The sequence below is a fragment of the Boleophthalmus pectinirostris genome, unplaced genomic scaffold (assembly GCF_026225935.1).
Source record: "Boleophthalmus pectinirostris isolate CB_2022bp ecotype Guang Dong unplaced genomic scaffold, ASM2622593v1 HiC_scaffold_1, whole genome shotgun sequence".
Classification (NCBI taxonomy): Eukaryota; Metazoa; Chordata; class Actinopteri; order Gobiiformes; family Gobiidae; genus Boleophthalmus; species Boleophthalmus pectinirostris.
Genome location: NW_026570970.1, coordinates 23,988,120 through 24,015,254, shown reverse-complemented (window position 1 = coordinate 24,015,254; position 27,135 = coordinate 23,988,120). Strand labels below are relative to the sequence as shown.

Below are 27,135 nucleotides of genomic sequence, written 5' to 3'. Positions count from 1 at the left end.
ATTTATGTATCAAACACATCACAAAATAATTTCTATAGTGTATGAAATGGGATAAATTGAAGTGGATTTTTTGTTTTTGAGTGTGACAAAAGTGTCCAGAAACCCTTTAATATGCTAATTACAATGGCATACATATCAACATTGGGAATTATTACTACAAATCTGCCATGGGAATACTAGGAGTCTTCAGAATCCCTATTGCCCACAGAGAGGCATCTTCTTTTGTGATGGGAAAGAGTGGAGAGCAATATACGAAAAATATTGGTACACACAATTTTGCGTTTCCTTAAACATACAGAGAAACTAAAATATCAGAAATTACTTGATTTTTTTTCTTTTGAACATTTCATTAAATCTTAAATATGGGGCATGGACAACTGGACATTCTGCTAATAATTGACATAATAGGTAAAAGTGGCTTTGTAGCTTCACAGAAAGAATGAACCCCTACCCAATCCAGTTGGAAGATAAGGGCAACTTTGACAGTTTTCTTCAGTTTTCTTTTCACTTTTTAACATATTTTTTTAAGACTTGTTTTTTGTTGTTGTTTGTTTGTCTAAAATGAAACCCATCTTTGCTCAAAACTAGACTCCAAATCCCATTAAAGTGAATGTGAGTGTGTGAGAATGAGATACACTGAAGTACTGAGATTGAGGCTTTGATACTCATTAAATTGACACATGGACATGGTACAAACAATTGAATCCCAAATATTTATGTCTGTGTATTCAAAATGCAGGTTTATCTAATCTAGATTTATAATTTCACCTGTAAAACAAAACCTAAAATCCTTAGTATTGATTTTAAGGCAGAGTGAGTGCAGCTTTTTTGAGCGGTAAAATCATTTATCTGGCTTGACTTCTACAAAACAATTTTGGTCCTAAGAATATATGGCAACTATAACTATAATGGCTAAGTGTGATTATGGTTTTATAGACCTTGAGTGCCTGCTTCAATGTTTAGTGCTCACAGTGGAAAACAGAGCTGTCTCCAATCTCCCTTAGCCCTTCTTTGGCGAGTCTGCAACAAAAAGTCTTATGCATTGCCTATAGCCAATCACATTTGTGGATTTCAGATGGCGATATACAGAGTGTCAACATGAGGTATGAGTAACAGAAGATGAAAGGGCTAGAGGGTGGGAGTGGCTGGTCGTTCTGGGTCAAAAGTTTTTATTTTCATTTGATGCTTTCATCTCAGAGCAGAGTCCATGAGGGTCACCCACTTCAGTTAGGCCAGCGCTACTGCAGGCCTAGCAATTGCATGGAGGTTTCCCATAAGCTTAGCTGCAGCTGGGGGTCAGAGGTCACAGGTGATGTCATCTGCCTGCGTCCATTGGCCCAGTAGTCTTCGGCACGCCCCCCCTCCAGCGCTGGTGATAGAGAGGTGTACAAGACCGTGGCAGCGCCCTCTTTAGGAGTCTAGGGGAAACAAGAACACAAAAAATTGTTGGTGTTATTAAAATATAAGTATAATAATTAGGGTTGAAATGTGTTGGCTGTCCACACTATAATAAAGAACTTAATAAAGGACTATATCTTTTAGTAAAATTAGACTCTTTATAGTAAGGCATCTGTAAATCACTTGCTTGACACACAGGTGGTGCACTAAATTTTCTTTTTTTTTTTTTTTCACACTTTAATTGGGTCTTATTAGACAGTGAGATGTGTGAAATTGGTGTGAAGAGTGAGAAGAGACATTCAGCAAATTTTCAACTTCGGGAATTAATCTTAAGTACAATTTAGATGTTTTTTGTAGTAATTTGATTATGTAATTTAAAATGTTCAATGTACTGCAAAGAGCATTTTTACTTTTACAAGAGTAGAATAAATTATAATTAGAAAACTTTTGCATTTATTTTTGATTGTGTTGATTAGTTTCACTGAACTCATTGAATGTTCATCCACCAGTTGGACTAATTACCAGTTGGTAGAAACTGAGCTGTTACATTGTCCTATTCCTTCATATTTTGACAGAGACGCAGACAAATTAGCGACAAATTAGCAGCATAACACAAAAGGTGAAAAGCTGATGAACAAATGGTCAGTGTTTCATTCTCTGTATCCGGGATTGAGAAAAATTGCCTAAGCGGATATCACTTTTTTTATAATTTTTTTTGTATATCCCGCTTGGATCCGTAGACATCAAAAAGAATTGGAGTGTTGACAGGTTGACAAGTACAACAACAAGTTTCGTCTTCCAAACAAAGGCTGTATCTAAGTGTGTTGTGTGAATGCCAGAGGAGGATGGCCGTCTCAGGATGTTAGAATCAGTTGGAGCTAGGCTAAGGGTAAATGCGTGTATGTGTGTGTACTTCTCTGTTAACATTGATGCGTTTTAACAATGAGCTCAGTGTCAGCCTTGAGACCAGCTGGGGGGTTTTAGAGCAGAGGGTAGATCACATCCCAGAAGCAAAGTACTACATGTTTTTCCCTCTAAACCAAAGCATATAAGTAGGCCGTTTATGAGTGTAACGTCAAAATACATTTCTGTGAATTCAAATTGTTGTCATGATATAATAACTTTCAAAGCAACTCATGCAGTTCGAGTACAACATAACAGGGCGTCTGTGCTTCATTCACTGGTGGCGGGATAGTGAAAAAAACACCTTGAACACTTTATGTACTTGAGAAAAGAAAACTGGTTTCCATGACAACAGTCTCATTCTGTTCCACATGTTGCTGAGTCATATGAGCTTGTGCGGTAGACCCTTTTATGCCTGTATACTATCATTATGGGGATGAACAAATTCTGAGAAAAAAAAAAAATCTAATCTTTTTTTTACTGACCAATATTGAGACAGACTGAATTAGAAGATTTTACTGGCCAGAGGAAATTATGTTACCCAAATAGGTGCACTCTTGTGATTTATTCAAACACTATTTATGGTTTGGGTGCAAGTTTCGCCACATTCAAAAGAATAAGATGGTTGTTATACTTACATTAGTTATTCTATACTTTAAAAGGAAGAATAACAGTTAGCAAAAAAGTATTTAATGTAATTTTAAAATTAAAGTAATTTTATGCAATTTAAGAATCAAGATTATCTCAAAACTCTAATCATGTAATTTTAGGATCTGGCTAGGGCATATTAGAGAACATATCAGCCATTTTGTATACCTTATTTTGTTTCTAACAAATTTTGAATTAAATCATTAATCATGGAAAAAAATCTATGTTGTATGTAGGCTACTTAACATAATCAGCATATAATCATCAGTTTTGAAAAAAAATAAAAAAGATCTATATTACTAGAGACGCAAATTATGCTGAATCTCATCTAGTATTCAGTGTCTTAAACTGCACCTTTAGACCAAGCTGGGGTAATCTTATTTCTGACATGAGCAGTAAATCAAACTGCCCTTTAGTGTACTTTCTTGGATGTGTATTTGATTTCTTTTGTGGCAAAACTCATCTAAAATAGCAGTTTCTTCCAGCAAGCTCTTATTGAACATGGCACCACTCTTTTCCCTTTTTGATAATACAGACTGCTACGAACACTGTTTTACTAAATTATGCATTTTTTTGACATAAAAGGTGCAAGAACAATTGAGTCTATACCTGGCATGGCGTAATTACTACAGGCATATCTGATGTACCTAATGCATTTGTATATGTGAGGAAAAACATAAGGCAGAAGGTTGAGCTCGAGGTAAGTGGATGTGACAAATGCAGTTTTAGTCCAGGGCACGCACACATGTCGCACTGCGTTAACTCCCAAGGACATTAACGGGCGCCCGCGGCAACAGCCTTCAGCTATGCAAGAAGTTCTTCATAATAGAATAGTCAACAGCTTGCAGCGGACAAAGCTTCGCAAACCAATTTCAAAAGAGATTGTAAATGGGGTGTTTTGCAAACTTCATGAAGCTAGATTTTAATCAGAATAAACCATGTGAATCTAAAGATGATTTTAATTTGTAACAGATCAGTACGCTGGGAATAGCTGAGACTTCACAACAAAAAAATTTGACTTAATCATATAAGTTGAAAAGTATTATATATAAATGGATAGGCTAGTGTTGTCATGATACTCACACTTCAAACTTGATTTTGGAAAGGCTTCATTGTTGATACCAATTTTGATACAAGCAAAAAAAAAAAATATCAACACAAAGTAATAGTAGTTTATTACCAAGCAGCCAAGTTCTAATATTGACACAAACCATTAAAACAATGTCCTGGTTATGTTTTTTTTTTTTTTTCAGAATGCCTGCTTGACTGAGTATCTATGTTCAATACTACTTAGACTCTGGGTATGACTTTCTCTGGCAACCTGTCTTAAAAAATGAATTTCATTTAGATAAGGTTTACTGATTTTGAAATAAGCTATTTTACTTTTGTAATAAAATAGTTTTGCTTTTAATGATTGGATTCTCTGTCAGCCTGGAAAAGGACAATAGCCTTGGATCTAAGCACTGTCAACAGTACGGCAGTTAAATTATTTAGAGTACCACAAATCTTTTTCAGTGACAAAATGAATGGTTGTCAATCAGCTGTTTCAAAATAAAGATTGTAGATTTTGTACATAGAACTCCTTCTGCAATAAGACTTTTTTTCCAGACTTGGGCAGTACATAAGTCAGAAATCCACCTTTTTGATGAGATCTGATCAAAACTTTGAAGTGGTCCCAGTCTCTATGTGAGTGCCAGTGGAGTGTGTCATACCCAGAAAAGCAGCTGTGCGATGACGCCTTGTGCCAAACGCAGAGGTGCCCACATGTGCTGGTACAGGGCCGTGTGAACCATCCCGGGGTCCACGGCACACGAGCTCACGGGGGCCCCTCCAGCTCGCAGCACCCTCTGCAGCTGTAGACTGAACAGCAGCAGGGCCAGTTTACTGCGGCAGTACGCAGCGTGGGCTGAATAATATTCACTGTAGAGACATGAGGCAATGAGTTAAGCAGTCGTCATGGTAATGTCATTGTTTGTGTGGAATATTTAAAAGTATGGCATTAAAGTCTACTCCCATGGAGACATCACCAGGTTAGATCTATGGACACGGGACCTGCTCACAGTAAGAATTCATTTTTAATAATAATAATAATATTAATAATAATACATTTCAGTTCAGTTAGATCTTTAAAATGTGCACTATGTCACTTTTTGGTTGGGGGTCCGTCACCTGCTAGTTTCTATGGATATGTCATTGCTTTGCCTGGACTGTTACAGTATGATATTAAACAGGTGGTTTTATAGCTCAAAAATACCTAGAAAACCAGGCACTCTGACTATGAGAGGGCTTGCCTTTCCACAGATCTCACCTGTAACTTGGTCTGGCTTGAAGATAGAAAGGTTTAATGCCATACTGTGAAACATTCCAGACAAAGCAATTATGTCTCCATGGAAAAAAATTCATGCACCCTTCACCAGAAAAGTTACACAATGCACCTTTAAGCCTTCATATTGGTCATATTCATATTAGTGAATATGTCCACAGGCTGGCATGATAATCTTAAAAACAGTTTCACACAAAATTGTATTGCAAGTTAAATACATTTAGATAAATACCAACTATGTAATAGATGTAACCGTGTGACACAATGAAACCAGTGAGTGTCTGTAATTATCTTGGACAGTAACGTGGCCACAGGAGGGGCCCTCATTGAATCTCTCCTTTGGGGTTTAATTAAATTATTTGAATTGAATTTCACTAAATTGGCCTGAAGAATGAGCCACCTGAAGGCCACTAATGCCAGCACTAAATGAGCCACTTGGACTGAGAGAGGAAGTGTAAAAGGTTAAATTACAGGGCCTTTGAACACTTTAAAAAGCTGTGGTTTTCAAATGGTGGTGGCCAAAAGCTAATGTAAGTAATTAGCAAATTATTTATTAACTTTTTCACATTTTCATTTACATAAGGTTGGGCAATATGGCAGAAATGAGTATGTCAGTATGGCTTTAAATATAAATTTTCTTAGCATTGGCTTTTGCTCAGTGCCATTTAACACAAAAAGTCAGAAATCTGCTCCAAACCAGATGCTTTTACTGAAAGAAGATTGGCTGGGGATGTGTATATTGAAAAGACCCAAGCAATTCATTGACTTGACTGAATTCCAATTCATTCCACAATTATTATCATGGTACAGGCACAACAAGCCTTGAACCTTTATTGTTGACTTTATTGTTGAAAGTAGATTTTACATAAAGAAATTGGCTCCTCCAGACATAAAAAAACACAGATTATGCTGAATACACAATAATCTAATGGTTGAATGTAGCTTTGAATGTAATGTACCAGCTATTGAGGTCACTGAGTTTGAGATCTCCGATGCAATGGGCTGAAGAGGAGACATTAACCACTCGTGAGAAACAATCAGACGTCCCTGACTGCTTTAGGTTATCCAGAAGAAGCCACGTTAACAAGAAGTGACCCAAGTAGTTCACTCCAAAATGCTTCTCAAATCCATCTTCAGTGCGACCCTCAGGAGCAAGCATTATACCCGCTAAAACACAGAAGAAATACACTTTAATAACATCAGAGGCTGCCAATCTGTGCCATCGGCCCCTCCGACCACAACCAACACTCACACACAGTTCTTTCAAACTAGGCAATGTGCGTGAACTGTCTTGCCTAGAACACAAAAACTGTTTTTGCCACTGGCGTCCCACTGTAGCACGTGCAATTCCCAGCGATCTCCCATCCAAGTACTAACCAGGCCCAGCCTTGCTTAGCTTCTGAGAGCTGAGAAGATCAGGTTTTGGCAAGGAGGTTTGTCCTCACAAGTCAGTTGGAGTCCCTCCACCAGGGACTAGACAAGAAAGAGTCTGATTTGTTGAGATGCAAGCTTGCTCACAGTAAGGACACATGTTTTTCAATGCAAGGAAAAAAAAAAAACAAAAAAGCTTTTATTGGTGTCTGTTTTTTTGCCTAAAATATTACATGCTGGGGATTTAAGTTAATATTTTTCTTGACAATTTCAAGTGCAACAACAAACACAAAAATGTTGAAAAGTAAAATCTGGCACCTGCATCACTCATGAGTTAGTGTTTTCATTTACAAAACAGAGTCACAGCAACAGTAAAACAATACAAAATATAAGTAACATACTACCGAATATCAGTTATGTTCTTACCATTGTTAACAAGGATGTTTAGTGGTAGGTGTCTTTTCTTGAAGCTCTGGACAAAATGCCGGACTGACTGCAGAGAGCCCAAGTCCAGAGTCTGAAATTCAACTGCAACAAAGACACAGAAAAACAGACGTGAGAATCATCCACCAACCACGAAATGAATTATTTCTGTTGGTGCTTCCTGGAGGCCAGACTTCAAAGAGACTTTTAATCAACTGGTTACACGACAATGGCCTCCTTCACTGCAACCCTTTAGATAAAACTGAAGCCATTTTCAAAGCCATCGAAAGCTTAACCAAATGAAGATGTACATTAGATACACGTAAGATTTTAAGAGTTAAGAAGTATTTTAATCACCCTAGCATTTGAGCAACGATCATGCTTACACTGTTTGTGCTTCAAATTACTGTAATTGTTTGGGGTATAGGAATTCACCATATAAGACTAGAAAGGCTCAGCTCTGTCAAATGTATAAAAACAGGCGTAAAATGGTTTGTCCCTGAGGAATAAATGAGTGTGAATGTCACTATGCTGCCTGAAGTATGTCTCTATTACAGTATACCCCAGAGTTTATGCGATCACATCTGTCACAATTTCATTACAAACAACATTCAGTTTTTAAGGGGCACTTTTTTGTGAGGGGCCTGCCACATGCTTGTCACCATGGAGATGACACTGCTTTGCCAGGAATGTTCCACACTTACAGTTTACATTATTCAGGTAGAAGGTAGCTGATCCAATTCCAGTTCTCTGGCAATTTTAAAGCACTTCATTTGCAGTCATGTAATTTTCCACTGTTGTGTGTTATACTTGCAATATGTTGAGCAGAAAATATCTACTGTATATCCCAGATAGTAATTGATACCACAGACTGATCTAGAAAAAGCTCCACAGAGTTATATTAAATCTTAATTACTTTCCTGAAAAGATCTTAAATGGTTTTAAATGATCTGTAAGACCACACTATTGAAGTTAAAGTAGCTACAATTATTATTGTGCTGTAAATACATTCTTTTGACTATTATTTTGGTATCAAAATCAGAACCAAATCTTTTCCTTTGTATCAAAACAAAGATGGCAACATTTGTTCGAGCAGATACATTTCGAGCCTCATTTAATTTTGCCTGAATCTGCTGCTGTTTCATGTCACCATTATTTTGCTTGATGCCCTTTACTGCTCTTCTCCACCCAGAAACTGATGTCTCACCCCTCCCCAAACTCCACTAAGCCTGTAGATATGAAGCACGATTAGACTGGCAGAAGACGAGCGCGCTGGGAGGAGTAGATAGATTTGATAAGGTTAAAATGGCCCGCTATGACGGATGAGAGCTTGGATAGAGAGGTTTTTATCTACAAGCAGCGCCACTCACCTGCAGCGAGGAGGCGGAGATAGTGAAAGGACAAAGACAGGGACAGTGGGGGGGGGGGGGGGGATGGGGGGCCAATGTGTCTGTATGCATGACAGCAGTAACTATGACTGCAGGTGCTTGAAACTATATTGCTTGTAAGGACTGTAGCCACCCTCTCCGATCCCCTCTTGAGTGAGCTCCCTTGGGGTCAAGCCCTTTAAGACTGAGCGGTCAAATCTGGAGAGCCTACTGGGAGCCAAATGCCATCGATTGAGTTCATGCTTATACTGCTGCTGCCGCCGCCGCCAGGACTGTAACAATAACAATCATAGGATATCTATAAAGCTGCAGTCAACAAGTGCCAATAGGAACACAGGGAGAGATGTGGTTACAGTGGAAATATTGGGAACTTTTTATCTGACCAGCCAGAACCACATGCTTTGACAAAACTTTATAAAAGGCGAGTGGATCAGGGACCACATCCTGTTACCCAGATTTCAGAGGTCGTGATTGACAAGTGGATTAACCAGTCAGAGAAATACATGGTCTGTTTGCGTCAAAAACAAACATAAAGGACTAAGAAACAGCACAGATTTTTACAGAATCAACAATTGAAACACCATTTATCTAAGGTATAAGATGTTATATTTTTTTTTTCTGAATGTTACAAGAATTTTGGAGAGCCAATATATTCCACATTTGAGAGACATGTGCTACAAATTAGACGGGACTGGCTAGTGAGGCAAAAGAACTGTAAAGTAGGGGTGTGCAATATGCCAGAAAATTAAAATGACAATATGACAATTTTACCTAGAACATTGTCACAGAAATGAGATCACAATTCAGTTTTATCACCAAATTGCCCAGACCTACTTTCTGCAAAAACATTTTGTCGCGTTAGAAGGAAACCAGTGGGTTGTTATTGTATATTAAATGGTAGAGACCAACTAAATTATTGGTCAAAAGGAAGCTGGATGTTAGTATTTGTTTCATGTAGGGTTTGATGTAAAAGAAAAAAAAAAATCTCTATTTTGCTACATGAACATACAAGTGATGGAAAAGACAGCAAAATAAGTTAACGTTCAGGAATATTGCAAGATTGATTACAAGATTGCATTAACAGAAAAATATTATTATTGCATTAACAATTTTCGGTATGTACACTATTTCCATTTAAATATACTTTTTGAATATCAACACTTATTTGCTATAGCCACACAAAGAATATAGGCTTTGGCACAGTATTGTATCTTCTGTAGGAATATTCAAATCATTATTTAGCATACAAACTCAAGGCCAAATCATTTTCTCGAAGCCTGTTGTTCTTGGCATGTGGGACTGGCACCTCTTGGTATACTTCCGTTGCTGTAACCAATTGTTTTTGTATGACGCAAAAACTAGTACAAGTCTAATGTAATTAATCCTGCCATAACCCAGGTTTGCTTTTCATTTCAGTGCTGGAAAACAAATCAGAATTCTGAAACTTGGCCAAAGAAAATGGTTTTGTGTGCCAGTGGGTCAGATGGTGCCACTGTAATTAGAGCGATCACACATAATTTTGAAGAGACTGCTGCTCCTGCGCCTTCTGAGGCTATTCAGTTTTGATTTGACTCACAGCTGTTAACTTCTTCTATCACACTATAGATCAAAGCCTTTTGGACCGTAAAAGCCATTATATTAATGCCATATGCAGATGTATTCAAATTAACCATTTATTATTGCAAAACCCAATAAAATAAAAAAGTAAAATGAATAATTTGTAATTTATGCTATTACTTAGTGGTTTTAAATTGACTTTTTTTTTTTTCAAAAGTCCATTTAAAACAGGACACTTGCTGTGTTTGTTATGTATTTAATTTATGTAATAATATAACATAGACTGTGGCATACATGAACTGATAAACTGTAGGACCAACTTGTTGCTAAAAATATATAAGAATGGAAATACAATGGAAATGGTCTGTTTACAGCTCGTCTTGTTATCTTGGTGCTGACAGCATGTTGCAGAGTTATGGACTTGTTTGGCTCTCTGACCCTTTGTGAAGTGACCAGAAGAAGTAATCTTTAGAGTGTGAAAAGTGCAAGAGTTCACCCTTTAAACCAGATTAAAAAAGCCTGTAAAGGTCATTGATCTGAGCCGAAGACACCAAACTTAATGAAAACGCCTCTACCGCAGCATCCTGGTGGTTAGACCCATGGGACTAATTAAAGTTGTAAAAAAAAAAAAAAAAAAAAAAAGAAAGAAATCAATGCAGCTCAATTACAGGTCTGGAGGCAGTAGGTCAGTTTGAATGAGATATAGGCATTGTGTAAGCATTGTGTAATGTAATGTTCTCATGTGTGGATACATGTGTTCTCATCTATATCTATGTGTGCAGCTATATGCTGATTGTAATGACCAAGCTGCTTTCTCAGTTTTATTTTTTACAATAGAATGTCAATAACTGTATAACTGAATTGCATATAAAAATACTTAATATATTATAGAAATGCTCCACTTTGCTTTTAATAACTTGAATATCATTCTGTTTGTATTAAATACATTATTATCACAACTTTAAAGGTACATGGACACTTGATACAGTGGAGACAGTGTGAGTGAAATTAAATTCAAAGCATATTGTTACAAAAATCCCATTTCTATGCTGAGAGATCTCATTGCCATCTCAGTCCTTGTCATCTTGGCCTACATCATCAGAGGTATAATACTCCCTACAACGGAAGCATAGCCAAACTGGACTGCATTAGATTGGAATGGACAACACTATTACAATGTCTCGATGTTTCCGGGTGCCATATGAATCTTGTACAATGGAAACTGTAAAATGTAAACTTCTTCTTCTTAAACTTCTTAAAACTTCAGCAGCAACATTTGGACGAATATAAATAGCTGTGACTATCCTCAGTATTTGGGGATCCCCAGTGTCAGAGCTGTCCTCTGGTCCTGCATAACTTTGTATAAATCCTCATTTGCCTCAGACAGTCACATGCATCTGGTGCTCTGACTGAGCTTGGAGCAGATTTGATTAAATAGAATTACACCTAAATGTGAAATCAAATGTATCACAGGCTAAACACATCTCCACTCTGCCTGCCAGCCGCCCGCAGACTTTTCATTACTCACATTTGGAGAAAAACTGAAAACAGCTACATGTTATTTTTGGAGCAGTGGTCTTGCCCTTTTGATCACCTCTCCTTCAACCTATCCTGTCTACTCTAAAACATCTTCTTAGCCGCCCCAGACATTCCATATAAATAGGTTCACATTCGAGTGTCTGACATGCACGCTGATAGTCAGGAATATTACTTCTGGGCACAGGGCCAGGTCTGGCTCCTACGCACCAATTTTTATTCTGTGGATGTTGAGTAGGATCAGAGACTGCCCGGGATTCCAGTCACCACGAGTTCAAAGAAATAATAATACTCACAAGTCAACACCCCACACTCCAAGGAAACACAAACTATCAAATAAAGAAGTCACTGTAGTGTAAACAAAATAGCTCAAGTTAAACTGCTTGCAAAATTTATATAGAGACAAAAATATAGATAGAAGTTTAGTGCTCTATTTGTCATTATGCTGTCACATTATACAACAAATTGCATAGATCAGATGGGCAACGTCATATTGACCATAAACCAATATCAAGGTCTGGAAACAGATGCACTGCGATCTTCCATGGCATTGAACAATGTGTCAAATGCAGAGAACAAATTTCCCTATATGGGTACAATATCAAAGATGGGTATCCTGATCCCAACTGACAAAACTGGATACTGTGATCTTTTTTTTTTTTTTTTTTTTTTTTTTTGAGTATCCTGATGACAATAATCAGAAGATCTGTTTTGCCACCCAACTGAATATGGTAAAAGGTTTTTAAATCATGTAATGTATTTGATGAGGCTAAAGTATCAGACCTTAAAGGGACTGTAAAATTACTCATGAAAGAAATGCAGAAATGTCACTTTATTACATTATTTAGAAGTTTACAACATAAGTGTGTTAACTTTTTAATCATTTCTTTTTACAAAAGTTTGAGGTAGTTTTTAGTATAACACCATTTCCCTGCTTTTTTTCAGAATAATTAGATATATTGCCCATCTTCGTGCCTATGGCTATAAACCAACCGACCAACCCACAAACTAATATAAACATAAGCGCTCTAGTGGAGGCTCATACACCTCATACACACTCATACATTTCCTGGTTTCACACAGTTAATCCAGGACTGTGGCTGGAGGCAGAGCGTGTTACTTTCAAACGCACCGTGACTAAAGTTAGTGGACAGACAGCGCTGCCTGTGGCTCAGAGCAGAAATGCCCCCCTGTGCGTGTCTATGTGTGAGCGTTCATAATTTAAAGTGAGATGCTCTAAGCCTCATTGACTAAAGCCCACTCGCTGTCTAAAGTCATTAGCATATTTTCCAATGGGGCTTCCAGGGACAGTGCAACAGCATAGTCACTGGCCACTTTATTAGGTACATCTGCTCAGCATAGAAATTTATAATCACGCAAATCACAGCAATAGCTCGAACCTAGAGATTAGAAAGACAAAACTTCTATAAAAGTTTGATTAATTGGTATTTTGAGTTTTGATATTTCTATACCGCAAAAAAACTACATGCCAACCACTAACAATCCTTACATTTAATTTATGATGAACTATTTAAGTGAAATTACGAGACATTTAACCCATGATCTCACTTGTCATGATGCTTGATGTAATTTAATCTAATATTTTATCCTTGTGACATTTCCTGCAATGAATCATGTCTTAAGGGCCCTTCACCTACACACGCACACAAGTCCTCCCTCATTCAATCAGATGTAGATTTGCACTTGGGTGTCTGTCATGACGCATACAGACCATCGGCGTCATGATATGATAGATAGCATCTAAAGGATCATATAATCATTTAACTGCTCAATCAACCAACAGTGATTGTGATTTGAGATGTCAGCCAATAGGCACCCATCAGTCAATATTACTATATACATCAATCACACTAAAAACATATTACACATTGCATATTTGTGCTCAGATTCAAGGCATAATACATTAAGAGTTCATTCAGAAATCTTTTGAAACAATTAACCTGCATCTATCCTTTTCAGTTGTTTACAAGGATTACATTTGCAACAACAGAACGTGCATACAATGTACAAAGTCTAAATCCATGTCTGTGTTTAGTCTGTGTATGAAATTACTATACCCTATGGCCATAACAGTCTAAAATAGTTTAGCTTAAATTTGGCCAACCCAATTCTCTTGTTTTATGCAACACACAAAAAAGTTCACACAAAAATATTTTCACCAAGCCTTAAGTGTCCAAAGCCATGAGTTAAAATAGTACTTTTTTTTTTTTTTTTTTTTTATGCCAGGTGCCCTTTCTGCATTTTTGACCACTTGTAGTTGGATTACAGAGTACACCCTGCACCTTTACAGGCTTTTACAATTTTCAATTTATTGGCAGTATGATGTAACAGAAGCGCCAGAATTACAGAGTTGGATTGTACTTTGATGGTCCATTGTTTAATATTCCTTCCACCATTTTCTCTGTAGAAAAGATGAGAGCCAGTTTGGATGATTCACTCCAATTTAATTAGTCAAAGGTTAAAAACACCGACATTTGGCTTAACAGCTTTTCAAATGAACACAATAAGTACTTTCCCGTTTTGTGCGAATGAATTTCATTGTGGTTTCCTGATGATTCACCTCCACATCCACAGGTAGCCAATACAATTCAACTACCTCTACAGCAGCGTATGTTATATAAGACTTACCCATTTTTCTCATAAACATACAAATGTGCCAACACCAGGAAACATGCCAAAGGGCGTTAGGACATAGATGTGTAAAGCTGCTGTCTTACATACTAATGAGAATCTATTACCTCTTCTCTCTCTCTCCCTCTCCGTCTCTCACACACACATTTTCATTCAGTGCACAGGCATTCAGCTACAGACACCTCCCTTGTCCCCTATGCTTCAGTGCCTGCCAATTACAAAAGAAGTAATCAATTCTTGCACCACCTCGTCCAGGGAAATCGACTTCAATGACACTAGCGACACGGAGCCTGTCTCTGTACCTGTCGCTTTGCACAGACAAGCACCAGCAGCTCCTCGCCACGAGAGTCAACACTTTACAATTGTATGTTTGAATTATGCATGGCGAGATTGTCACGTAAACATAAAAGTACACATTTCAGGAAAGGATTCAGAAAACATAACAATGATAATGCATTAGTCATATAGCTCGAGAAGTCTCTATATACATTTGGACATTTTTCATTAGATTCATGCTCCATACTCATTGTGGTAAGTTACTTCTATACTAGAACTGCAAATATTAACTAGAATAATCATGACTAGTTGACAGTTAATCATAATTTTGATAACTATAATCATTTCCTGAACTATACAGACTGAAAAAAAAAAACACAGATTTAGTGATGTGCTATACTACAGATGTATAGCATATCTGTATTATGAAATCTAAATGGCAAAATATAGAATAAATAATTCCCAATCTTAATAAGTATTTTTTTTCCTATTTTAAGTATTAATAGCACTTTTCTTCTTTCTACACCAAGTTCCACCTAAAGAAAAAATTACATTTTGAGTACCACCAGATTTTAATCAAGACAGGTCTAATTAAGGGCAAAGGGAAGACAAAGTATTGATGAAAATGTACCTAAATTCAGCAAATACTGGGACTGTAGAGGTTCAGTAGATATATCTGATATGATTTTATAATTTAGAAGATTATAAATTTATACCCTGGGGTAGACCAGTGGAAGTGAGGTTGACAATTTGCGACATTGCCCCCTCTGACCACCACTGATCACCCACTTAAAAGTAAATGCATCTGTTTTATGTCAAAATAATAAAAAAATGAAAGGTGCATTTATTGTGTTTGATCTGATTTGGTTGTACAAAAGTTACAAAGAAAGGATCAACCTTTGTTTTTCTGGATACTAATTTAAATACTTTAGTGTGAGTCACTGAGACAGGCAATAAATCTGCAGGAAGGTCACACGTTCATGTTTTATTAAATTTCTAATTATGAAAAGGCGGAAAATGCGGTTAATTAAACCGCTATTTGGCACAGTACAGCGCGAATGGTGTAAACAATGCATCATCATTTAGCTGCACAGATTTAAAACAGTTCAGAAAAAAACTTTTTCTATCCAGTACTTTAGCAAATGTTTAGTGTTTGAGTTGAAATTTATGTGGCATATATATATATATATATATATACATATACTCTGACAGGATTTCATATTTTTCTAATAATTACTTGGTTTGGGTTGGCACTACCTGTGTTAAATATTTGTAACAGTTTTACATCAGTTAAGTGGCAGTTTGAGAAAAAATGCTGAGAAGAAAAGTACAAAACTACAGGAAGAAGTAGCAGTGAGTTCTAAAATGATACTTGTGTCTGTGGGTTGATTTAATCGCATTCTGGGCAAAAGAGATGCCATAGGCATTGAAGGCATCACTAAGGCGATTGTCAACATGTCAAAATCTCCAACTATTACAATCCTGTCCCAAGCTAAAACTAGACTTGATATAAAGTCAGAGACCTCAATCAAAATCTCAGAACAGGGACCAGAGGGTTCGGTAGACGATGAATAAAACAGCTTTTTGGTTTCTCCAATTCAGACAAGAAACTGACAGTACGAGGATTTCACAGGCAAGTAAACTGGAGTGTGAGATGATGCCACACCACCACCTCAGCCTGTGCTCCTGGAGCTCTGAAAGTTCATGTGACTCATTTAGTCTAAAATAATCATAGTGCTGGAGCCATGTTTCAGTTAGAGCTAGAAGATGAATATTATGGTCACCAGTTATTTACTTAAATGCATGGAAAGATAATTTAGTAGTCCATGCTTATCCATTTGTTGTTCATAGAAACTAAGGAACAAGAGACAATGTACAAATATTTCTGTAAAATAAATACACTCTCATAATTCTGACATAGTCTAAAAACACAGGATGTTTGGAGTACATGTGGATAATGAGGTCCTACTGTATATACAATAAAAAGAGGAGTCATGTATATGAAGGCTGGGGAACTGTGAACTGTGAACATGCAGTTTGGAGCAATGTATGGGAAAAACAAATAAAATAAATACACTTTTTTTTGTGTGTGTCCAATTTTGGCATAAAAATCAAGCAACAACAGTATGCTATGTCGCTATCATATCAATTAAAGTTTTGACATATAAAACCATAAACACGAATAGCTACTGTAGAGATATTTAAACTTTTTGGTTGGGGGTCCGTCACCTGCTTGTTTCAGTGGATACGTCATTGCTCTGCCTGGAATGTTCCACAGTATGACATTAAGCAGCTCTACAGCTCTTGCCTCTCCACAGATATGACCTGTAACTTGGTCTGATTTGGTCTCCATGAAGATAGAACTGTTGTGAAACATACCAGACAAACAATAACACCTCCATGAAAAAATGCATTTGACAGACCCTACACCAGAAAAGTTATGCACAATTTAAAAACAAAATGTGTTTTATTTTTTCATAATGCCTGGGCACCCTCCTCTGCTCCTCCAATATAGTCTGTGTTTTTAGGCAGGTGGATTGCTGTGCTCTTACTTCCCCACTTTTTTTAAGGGCAAACTTCAGTTCCTTCTTATCCATTTTCAGGAAATGCCGTTCCTCTTGTGCTGAGTGGAGTTAGAGAACAGCTCCTGCACCCTTCTGGAGTTTCTCATTAATATTTGATGTATCTCCACCAACTTCAATACTAGTTTGAATGTCCACTATTGGTGTTCTGTCCTTCTCACTTTTATGCTCAGCAGCCTTGTTGTTTTCTCTACTACACTTCTCTGCTGGACTTTCTCTTGGTTGTCTAGGATTGTTTAAGCTGCGCACTGTCTCTCACTCAAGTGTTATAGGAATATCGAATTTCCTTATAACCATTCATTTGGTTTTCCAACTTTTTATCATTCTCCTGGAAAGTTTTTTTTTTTTTTTTAAACTCCTAGTCATTTTTGTTCATCATTTCCCTGACTTTTTTGAAGTCAGGAAGTTATTTTTTTTAGCTGCACAGTTTCCTATACTGCAGAGGTATGGAGAGAATAAATAATGACACATTTCACATTTTGAGTGGTTTTGTGGGCTCATTTTGACACCAATCTTCAAGACAAAAACTTAAAAGCAGTCTAAATTAACCAATAATGTTAATGTACAGTGGCATTTTTAATAGTTATCCTTTGCTTACAAAACTGATGTAGATGTTTAAAAATTATCTTTAAAAAGAATTTTGGCACTGCAGGTTATGAGTCATCAAACTACCGTCTGCAGCAGCATGGCAACGGATGTACTTTTTACAGATATTTGACACTTTTATCGCCTGTCCTACTTCCAACATGAATTCTACCGTGTCATCTTTTACCACATTGGATCCTGTCCTCCAAGTTGGCAAAATATGGGTTTACAAGCAAAGCTCTTGTGTGGTAAATGTCCACTGACACACTTTTTAGAAGCTGGTACAGATTCAAGGCCGTGTTGGGGATAACTTATGGTGCGTTTGAGTCATGACAGTGTGGGGATTTATAGCGCTGTGAAGGTCAGCCGGATCAATTTCTCAACATGGGCGTAAAAGAGAGCACTGTAAGCTTTAGTCAATGGGACCATAAATCTTTAGCTGTAATCATTCATCAACTCATCTTGGTCGGCACGTCCTATTCTTTCTATTTAATTCTTTATATGGAGCTGATCTATATGCTCGCTGTATGTCCATTTGTCATGCTGTTCCAACCGCTAACCTTTGATTTAGGCTCTATCGCCTATAGTGGTTCTCAGTGGCATTTTCCTCATATATCCTCAAAGCACAGCAGGACGACCATCTCTCTGAAAGTGCCATCATTTATGAAGGAAAATGCCCCTGAATATGAACAAACAGCAGCTGGAATTCCTCTATTCTGACATCATTTTATAGGTTCTCTATTGTGCAAAAGTGACTAGTGAGCTGTAAGCCATGTTACCTCCTCAAAACATATGTGGTGTTGTGTTTTGTTTCATTCACACGATTGAATAACTCATTATTATCCGTTTGTCTCCAAAACTCAAAATGCTCTGTTCCACCTCATGATGCCATGAAGTGGTAGTTTTCAAGTTACCAGCTACAATTTACCTATTTTTCAGTAGAAATAGGCAATTTCAGGTCTGAAATTATCCAAATTATTTGAGTGAAGGTGTATGGAGTTTCTAAACACGGTGAAGCACTTCCTGTATTGCCACATGACATAAAAAGGTGGAACAGAGTGTTTTCTTTCTTTGAGAGAAGAATTAAAAAGCCTAAATATGCAGGGTTTGTGTATTGAACATGTGTGAATAAAACATTACATACATTACATACACTCCAGGTATATTTTTGATGAGGCTACAACTTTATAACATAAATGAGAACACAGCATAACATTCAATGTTATCAGAATTCTCTGGCAGGTCATTATCATCTTTTATTAAAAGCTTACCACTTCACACTACAATATTTGAAGAGAGCACGTGTCTGTCATTATGTTAACGTTATAGATAACAAAGTATTGTATTGCATCCCACTAATGAAATTACGGTACATCGCATCAGGTTATATTTACGCAGAATTATTGAGTGGGAGCATGACTGACATAGGCTTGTGGGCTGAGCTCAGAACAGAATCTTACAGGTAACCGTAAGGAAAGTTTGAATATGGCCCAGAAGAGATTGTTAAAATACTCAAACATGCATGGATGACATCTAAGACTTCAGGCATGTTTTTGATGAAGAAACAATGTTATAACATGGTAGAAAGCTCAAGAAATACATTAATATATTCCCTCTTTAAGATAGTAGAGTAGCAATGTTACTAAGTAGGTGCAAATAGATTTACAAGTCATTATGTCATTAAGTCATCTGATCATTTAATAATTCAACAGTTTTATAATTTAACCATGACTTAACTCATTTCAGTATTTTGTACATCTAAACAACGTGTTAAATGTGTGAACTCCATTGAAACAGGCTGCCTGTGGAGTACAATGATGCAGCCACGACCTTTACTTTCAAACAATGGCATAAATAACAGCATATTTGTATCAGTGTGTGCCTGTGCGTGAGTGTGTAGCCGAGCAAAATATGTGTAATTTTACCTTTGGCCTCTCTGTACACTTCACGGATCCTCGCAATAGCATCCAGACCCTGCTGCTCATCCCTCCCGCCTAAAGCACAGCAAACACATACACAAAGAGGTCAGTGCATCCTGGTTATAGAAGCATTATTTCTAGAGTTTCCTAAAATCCAACATAAATGACATCTGACAAGCTCAATATGAGTTTTCCTCTCTATAAAAGCAGTTTGCCAAAATAGCAGCCGTGTGGTGAACTGAGGTCCCATGAAAAGCATTCAGGAAAAGCTAATTTTAGAAACGTTTTGAGAAAGCAACTGCTCTTCAAGGGAACTGTATGAAAAAGCAACATGGCGCATATAAACAGGAAGCTGAATAAAACTACTATTGTGACAAAAAAGATATAATATCAAAATATTTAATAATATACAGTGCCAGTTCAATATATATATGCATTTTTATATAAAATTATTACACATCTATAATAACAAAATACAATAGTAATCTTTGCTAAACCATATATGTTTAGAAATTGTCTTTGTAAGAACTTTTTCACATTTGATGTTTTCAGAACTTGAAAATGTGAGTGAGGAGACAAGCAGATATTGGACACTCAGACAGGTTACAAAGTGCACCTTTAAAGAAGTACCAGCAAGAAGAATTCAAATGAAACCGAAGCACACAAAACGTAATGCATTCTGTATTTTGATTTGAAAGGGCTAAATGTCCCCAGAGGTGAGTGCATAAAAAGCATCAATAGCATCAGGGCTAATCCCTAAAAGCTGAAAAAGCTTTTGTTTTAAACTAAATCTGTGCTATGGGATCATACATTTATTCAGCTGACTGGTTCTGAGCCTGAAGAATTCCTGTAATGGTATTACCCTAAAAAAATTAATTGATATTTTAAAGGTACTGCATAAAGTATTGTAACATATAAGGAGTACTAAAAAAAGTTTACAAGTTCAATCAATATAGTATTGTTTTAATTATAGCTGGTCATGTTTATTTGTTTTAATGGTTCTATTTGAATCCATTTTTAATATTTGAGTGAATACCTGAATAGTCTTAAAGCCATATTCTACTGTTACTGTTCTTGTACTTCTCTGTTACAACACAGTGTCCAGGGTTGAATTAAAAAAAGATTATTTATGCAATCTATATTTTACATATTAGAATTCACTTCATGATTTGCCTATGCATTTCTTTTCCTTCACAGAATCAGCTATTAAAGACCAAGACATTATTCGCCGGCCCTTTAAAAATCAGTGCCTCATATAGTGTGCACTGTGCAGTCCATTTAATAAAATTGTGACACATTTTGCTCTGATGAAAGATACAGTCATTGACTCCTCTCTCTCAGTACGGGAGGGTTTCTTTAGGAGGGGCTCTGCATACAAATGAAGTGTGGTTTTATGAAACCAGAGAACAAAGATTTTCTAAAGGTGAAATGAATGGTAGACTATCCTTGAGTATTTATTGCACTGTTTTTTTTTTTTGTTTTTGTTTTTTTTTTAATTATTATTATTCCCAAAGGACGGACAATTGAAAGCCTGTTTAGTTTAACACCACAATACTCCAACTGCAAATCATTCTTCAAAATTAATCAGTAAATAGTTAGAATGCATTAGAGACACAACAGAAAAGTATTTAATCTTACTTAAAGTTAGATTGGCTGACACAGCCCTGTTTTATTCTCACATAACACAACTAGATGTTACCCATATAACTGCTTAAACCACAGGTAATCCTAAAACCAAGGACAGGTGAGAGGCTTGCTTTGCCTTGAATGTTCCACAGTATGGCATGAAACTATCTGTCTATCTGTGTGGAGACAAGCAGATTGTGGTACCAGGCTAAGTTACAGGTAAGATCTCTGGAGACGTTCCATGGTATTGCATTAAACGTATCCAATAGTTAACACAATACCAATGCAACCACGGCACATGCAGTGCACCTTTAGATAGTCATGTTCATTTACTCTCTCTCTAAACACTGTTTATGGCATTAACATTTTCATGGTTTAGTGATAAACACTGGACTTATTAAATTTTATATTCACCTTATTCCACCTTTTGTCTCCATATGCTCCTAAACTTCACTTTCTTGTGGTGACCTTTCTGGTTAAACAAGGAAAGCTTTCATTTCAATGACAAATATGACATAAAGAAGTGAGAAAAAAATTAAAAGTGTACCAACAATTCAGCAATGCAATGATGAAGGGCTTTAAAATGGCTTTATAGTCCGTATACAACTTATTTCCTTCATAAAACAATCCACATGATAATGGGGACAGGAATGCGACTACTCAGTTCTCACATTTATGGTACATATCTCAATGCATGAGTGATAATCTTGATACAATTTAATTTTAGGCCTCAAAAGTTCAAAAACAAATGTTTCTTTCATTGGGTTTATGGGAATTATCAGTAAACATAACCTTTAATTTAACTGCACACATTTTTCTCTGAATACTGCAGAGTTAGGCCGTTATGAATCTGTTCTTACATATCTGTGAAAATATGGCACGTTTAACACGTTAGAATAATATGCATGTATATAGTCACCTTATGTGTATTGTAATGGTATTGAACAATTTAATATGACATTGAGTAGTGTTTGCGTTGCATGTTTACAGACCTGTCACTCTCTTTCTAATCTAAGTGAATGTAATACATGTAATATCCTATCTGCATATTTCCACGTAAAAGCTATGTCCTAAGAGAGGAGATTGTTCCTGCATTTCAACACTGACCACCTTCACCACCATACACAAAACAATGCTAATACCTGTAGTATCTATGAAAGGATGATAAAAGACTTGCATTAAAAAAGCATTGTTTTATGCTGCACACTTCACGTGGATAAGTGTATTTTTTTTTATTTTCCCTCGCTCGCTGTAGGATCCACACAAACACACACACATTCAGTGGCACTAATCTTGGATTATCACGCGGGTCTTTTCAAGGACACAGCTCCATTTACCCTGATGCATTGTAAATTCAAAGCAGAGCTGAAAATGTGCAGCTTTTCCAGGTGCTGTGCTGTAGGGTCACAACAGCACACACAAAAATGACACAAGGGACATGATACTTATATTCTGTAAACCAGGAACCAGTTTACAGCTTAGGCTTTCAATTTAACATGATCCAACTTACAGTTACAGCTAAAAAGCCCATAAGAAGAAAACATCTATTTTCATCACATCAATTCACTGTATTAGGTAGTCTTCCCAGTTTCTTCATTAATTGATTAATCTGGCTTCCGTAAAATTATAATCAAATGTCTGTCTACTGCTGGCCACTTGACATCACTGTATATAAAATTTTCTAAACAAACATGCTGTATTTACAACAATTATCACCATCCAGTACTAATATTTTATATAGGCCTAATATTTTACATTATTTCTACATTAATTTACTTTCTTTAATGTCATGGTTATTTGATCTTTCTTTTCTGTAGTTTCTTAGATGGCACTGTATCTTTTTTCTATAGTTGGAAAATACAGCAACATTAGATTAGATTTATTACCTAACTTGTGGAAATGTGACTAAATACTAAATCCACTTTTTGATTCTAAATCATGTTTTAATAGCATTATCTGATGCTAGTGAATTTTTTTAAGCTATTTTTGTGCAAAGGTAAATTTGCAGCTTTCTGGTCAAAAATGCCCAAATCTAAGTTTGTGCTGCAATTTCCAGCAGTTGGTGACATAACATCATGAAAGACTGCCCTGACTAGGCAGGTGTTTCTGCAGGGGCAGAGTTTGAAGTGTGGTTAACTGTTCTCTTCTCCCCTCACTCTTTTCTTTAATGTTCTCTGTCCAGTTCCAGAAGTACATTTCCCATTTAAAATGGTTGTTTTTAAATGTTTCTGAAATTGTATAAACTGCTAAGTTATTTAAACATTTCACCAAATCTTGTTTTAATTTTGAACTATATGCAGTGGTCCAAAGTCTTTCCCTCACTTACTTTATGAATTGAGAGCACCAGAATTATTCACGGTGATGAGTGCTATTCACACCATTCAAAGATAGAGTGTTGTTACGGTAAAGCTAACAACAACTAACATGCTGACAGCACACTTCCTGATTATTGTATAATACAAATTAGATGCAGACAGCACACAACTGACTTATTTTGACATCAACAGCTCTTTATATGCAATATATCTGACTATGGTACTAAGGCAAGACACATTTTGCTGAAATCCAGGTCTAATTTACCCTCTGCATTTCTCCAAAGTTGCTTTAACATTGACAGTAAATAAACAAGGAGCGAACAAGGAGTTTGGTGCAAAGTAAAGGGGCTTGTGAAGAGAATGAGAAACATGCACTTATAGGAAAGTTATTGATATTCTGAAATGGTTTCACTGAGCTGCTGGGTCTTCCACCAAAATGTTATTGTGCTTTCCCACTGAATTTTAATATCATGCAATCCAGTTCATCCTCAAAAACATTCAAACTTTTCACTTTGCAAGCTCTCAAGAGGGCCGCACTTTTATAACAAGTGGCAATTAACAGTAAATTGTCTGAATAATGTTGGAAATTTAAATGAGTTAAAAAAAAAAACTCAACTATCCTAAGAATACCAAAAATTTGTAAAACATGACAGTAGGATAAACTAGGACAATGTCTGTTCTAAATTAAAAAAAAAAAAAAAAAAGAAAAAGAACAAAATAAAAACTGGACCTAGATGAAAAGTAAGCCAGCACCTAAGCACGACTAAAAGATATTGTTAAAATACATTTTAAAAAGGCTTAAATCCAAATTCAACACAAATAAGTCCTTAATATTGCATCAAAAGCACTCAGTTTCACATCACAAACCACGGACATCATGAGAGAAAGTTGAAGCATATTAAAAATTCATGGAGGTTTGACAAAAACATGTTGTTTTGCTGTTTCACCGCAGTAAACCCCAAACCTGTTAGCATCGCTCAGGGGAAGAGATGAACTGGCACAGGTGATGAAATAAACTTCACATCAAATTTAATACTGACAAAGTTTGGATGTAATTCTAACAACAGCCCCAAACTTTAGATGTCAAATCATAAGTCAAACCTAGAAGGAATGTAATCTCTACTGAAACTATATATATATAAAAATTCTCATCAGGTTCAGCTTTGGAATACCTTGACTTTCTCACTGCATTCATTCCATTGCCTTTCATTCCTTTCACTTTGAGGTTGTTAAAAACTTTCAAAGAAATCACGTAGCTGTCAAGGTGAATTTCAATGTGGTTTGTGTTGCCAGGTGCTCAGGTGGGCTGGGAGACTCCGCAGTGCAGACTCAGAAACAAGTACATTCAGTACGCTATTCGTATATTTTTTGTGAAATCAGGGAACCATGTACAGTGCCTCATCTTTGTACTAAAATGTGAAATGATCATGAACATAGAAATATATAAAAAAGCAGACAATAAAAATCTCCATTACGGTTACAGTTGAGATCAATGAAATTTTACAGTATTCACATGTTAAATGTAAAAGACTCAATGTTGGGCAATATAATGAAGAATTAATCTTTTTTTATTATTACATTTTAATTTTTGTGTAAAAGCAAATAAATATTGGTTTCATTAATTAAGGTTTATGAACATAGATAAGACAGACCTCAGCATGAACAACAAATAAATGTTGCTCACTCTAGTGGCAACAGTATTTCTCCAAAGTCCGAACTCTGTTCCAAACAATTTGCTTTTACTGATGGAGAAAAGGCTGTAGACCTGTCCTGCCTGTGAAAAAAGCCCCTAGCTTAACATTGATAATTGAATCACATTTCAATTAAAGGCCCTATATAACACAAAATGGATTCTTGTGAGCTTTAAGCCGTGTTCTAATGTTGTTACTTCCTCAAAAACATACCTGGAGTTGTGCTTTGTTTTATTCACACATTTGAGTAACCCGTTATAATTAGTCTGTCTACATCTCCACGGATATTTGTCCAGATCTCCAAAGCTCAAACTGCTCTATTTCACCTTGTGATGCTATGTAGTGATAGTTTTCAAGTTAACAGCTATCTTTCACTTTTAGTTCTGTAGAAATTGGCAGTTCCAGGGCTGAAATGATCCAAATGATTCTAGTGAAAGTGTATGGAGTTTAAAAACACAGTGGAGCACTCACTGTATTACTACATGGCATCACAAAGTGGAACAGACTGTTTTCCATTTGAGAAACAAACTCAGCCTAAATAAATCGTATGAATGAAACAAATCACAACTCTGGCTATGTTTTTTATGAACTGATAAGATAGTTACTTGTGATATTAAACCCATTAAACGCCTTTAGTAAATGGAAAATGGAAAACATTGTGCAAAAAGCAAAATTAGCTTTTTTTTTCTTGCTGGTTTTCTAATGGATACTTTCATTAGCACAAAAAAGTGTACACACAATTTTGCTCAAAATCTAATAAGCAAATGATATTTCTGTCTGACTTCAAAAAGAAAACTTCAATAACCAAGTGGTACAATAAGATCCAAATAAAGTAGAAAGGACAGATCTGGCATGCAGGCCATAAATGAATCCCATTAACAGCGAAAGAGTTTCTACGGGTTTCACAGTACTGGTTCGTTAGCCTTTTGTATGAATCAACACTGAAAATTACTATTTGAGTGTTGTGTTTTATACTGTACCAATGATCACATGAGCCCCGAGTCCCGCCAAGTGCAGAGTCACCTCAAAACCAATGCCCTTGCCTCCTCCCGTCACTATGGCGACCTTCCCCTCCTGTTTGGGCATGTCTGCGGCGGACAGAAGAGGACGCAGATATGAGGACAATGTCAAATGATAAGGATACTGCCCAATGATTTAAGACACAAACAGCATACAAATGTTTTTTTGTTGTTTTTTTTTAATAAAGAAATTTAAACAATCATCTTATTTGTTGATTTTTGTTTTGTTTTTTAAGAAATCTTAAAATGTAGTAAATATGTAAGTATGTATCTTAATATGTAGCAAATAAACAATACAGATACTAAACTTAAAGGAGCAGTATGTAACTTTTCTGTGAACTCCACCCCATGCTCGTCTTCATGAGATGTTATTGTTTTACCTGAAATGTTTCATAGCCTCATATTTAAGAACCTATCTTGCATTTACTCAACAACATAAAAAAATCCAAATGCATTCTTATTGTTACATAGTACACCTTTAAATCCTAGCTGTATTGAAATTGTACATTTGAGGTCTGCAGACAATATATTATTTTGTCTAGATCCTGATAGGCTGATCAAACAAGCATCCATATCAGGAAAATTATAACTTAAGTACTGACCATTGCATAGAGATTGGAGTGATTATCTTAGCATCATTACTGACCTGGTAGCTTGAAAGTCTTGCTGAGAAGTTGACCAAGAAGGACCCTAAAGCCCAACCAGTAAAGCTTGATGGCAGGTAAAATGCAACATCTGAAAAAAGTAAACATCCTTTTTTTAAGCTGGTACAATCTTGAGCTAACTGTATGCAAATCTTCTTCTGCACTGACAGCTATTCTAACTCCATATACCAAAAACAATGAAGAGCTCCAGCCAGAGCAGCCTCTACTCCTCTACTCTACTTCCACCACGCTGTTTCTGTTTACATGTCTGGAGGGCAC

General features: G+C 36.4%; 1 protein-coding gene across 2 annotated transcripts; it reads right to left on the bottom strand.

Annotated features, from left to right (window-relative positions):
• Nucleotides 1-650: 650 nt before the first annotated feature.
• Nucleotides 651-27,135, bottom strand: LOC110156076 (dehydrogenase/reductase SDR family member on chromosome X-like). 2 transcript variants are annotated; one of them, XM_055153801.1, is made up of 8 exons: nucleotides 27,046-27,135; nucleotides 26,859-26,947; nucleotides 26,174-26,281; nucleotides 19,568-19,636; nucleotides 7,070-7,171; nucleotides 6,232-6,439; nucleotides 4,662-4,869; nucleotides 651-1,418 (listed from the first exon to the last, which is right to left on the bottom strand). In XM_055153801.1, exons 3-8 carry the CDS (start codon nucleotides 26,277-26,279, stop codon nucleotides 1,239-1,241), a joined length of 873 nt encoding a protein of 290 aa, XP_055009776.1. In that variant the 5' UTR covers nucleotides 26,280-26,281; nucleotides 26,859-26,947; nucleotides 27,046-27,135; the 3' UTR covers nucleotides 651-1,238. The 2 variants fall into 2 exon arrangements, with proteins under 2 accessions (XP_055009776.1, XP_020775920.2); XM_020920261.2 differs by having other exon boundaries at nucleotides 26,859-27,124.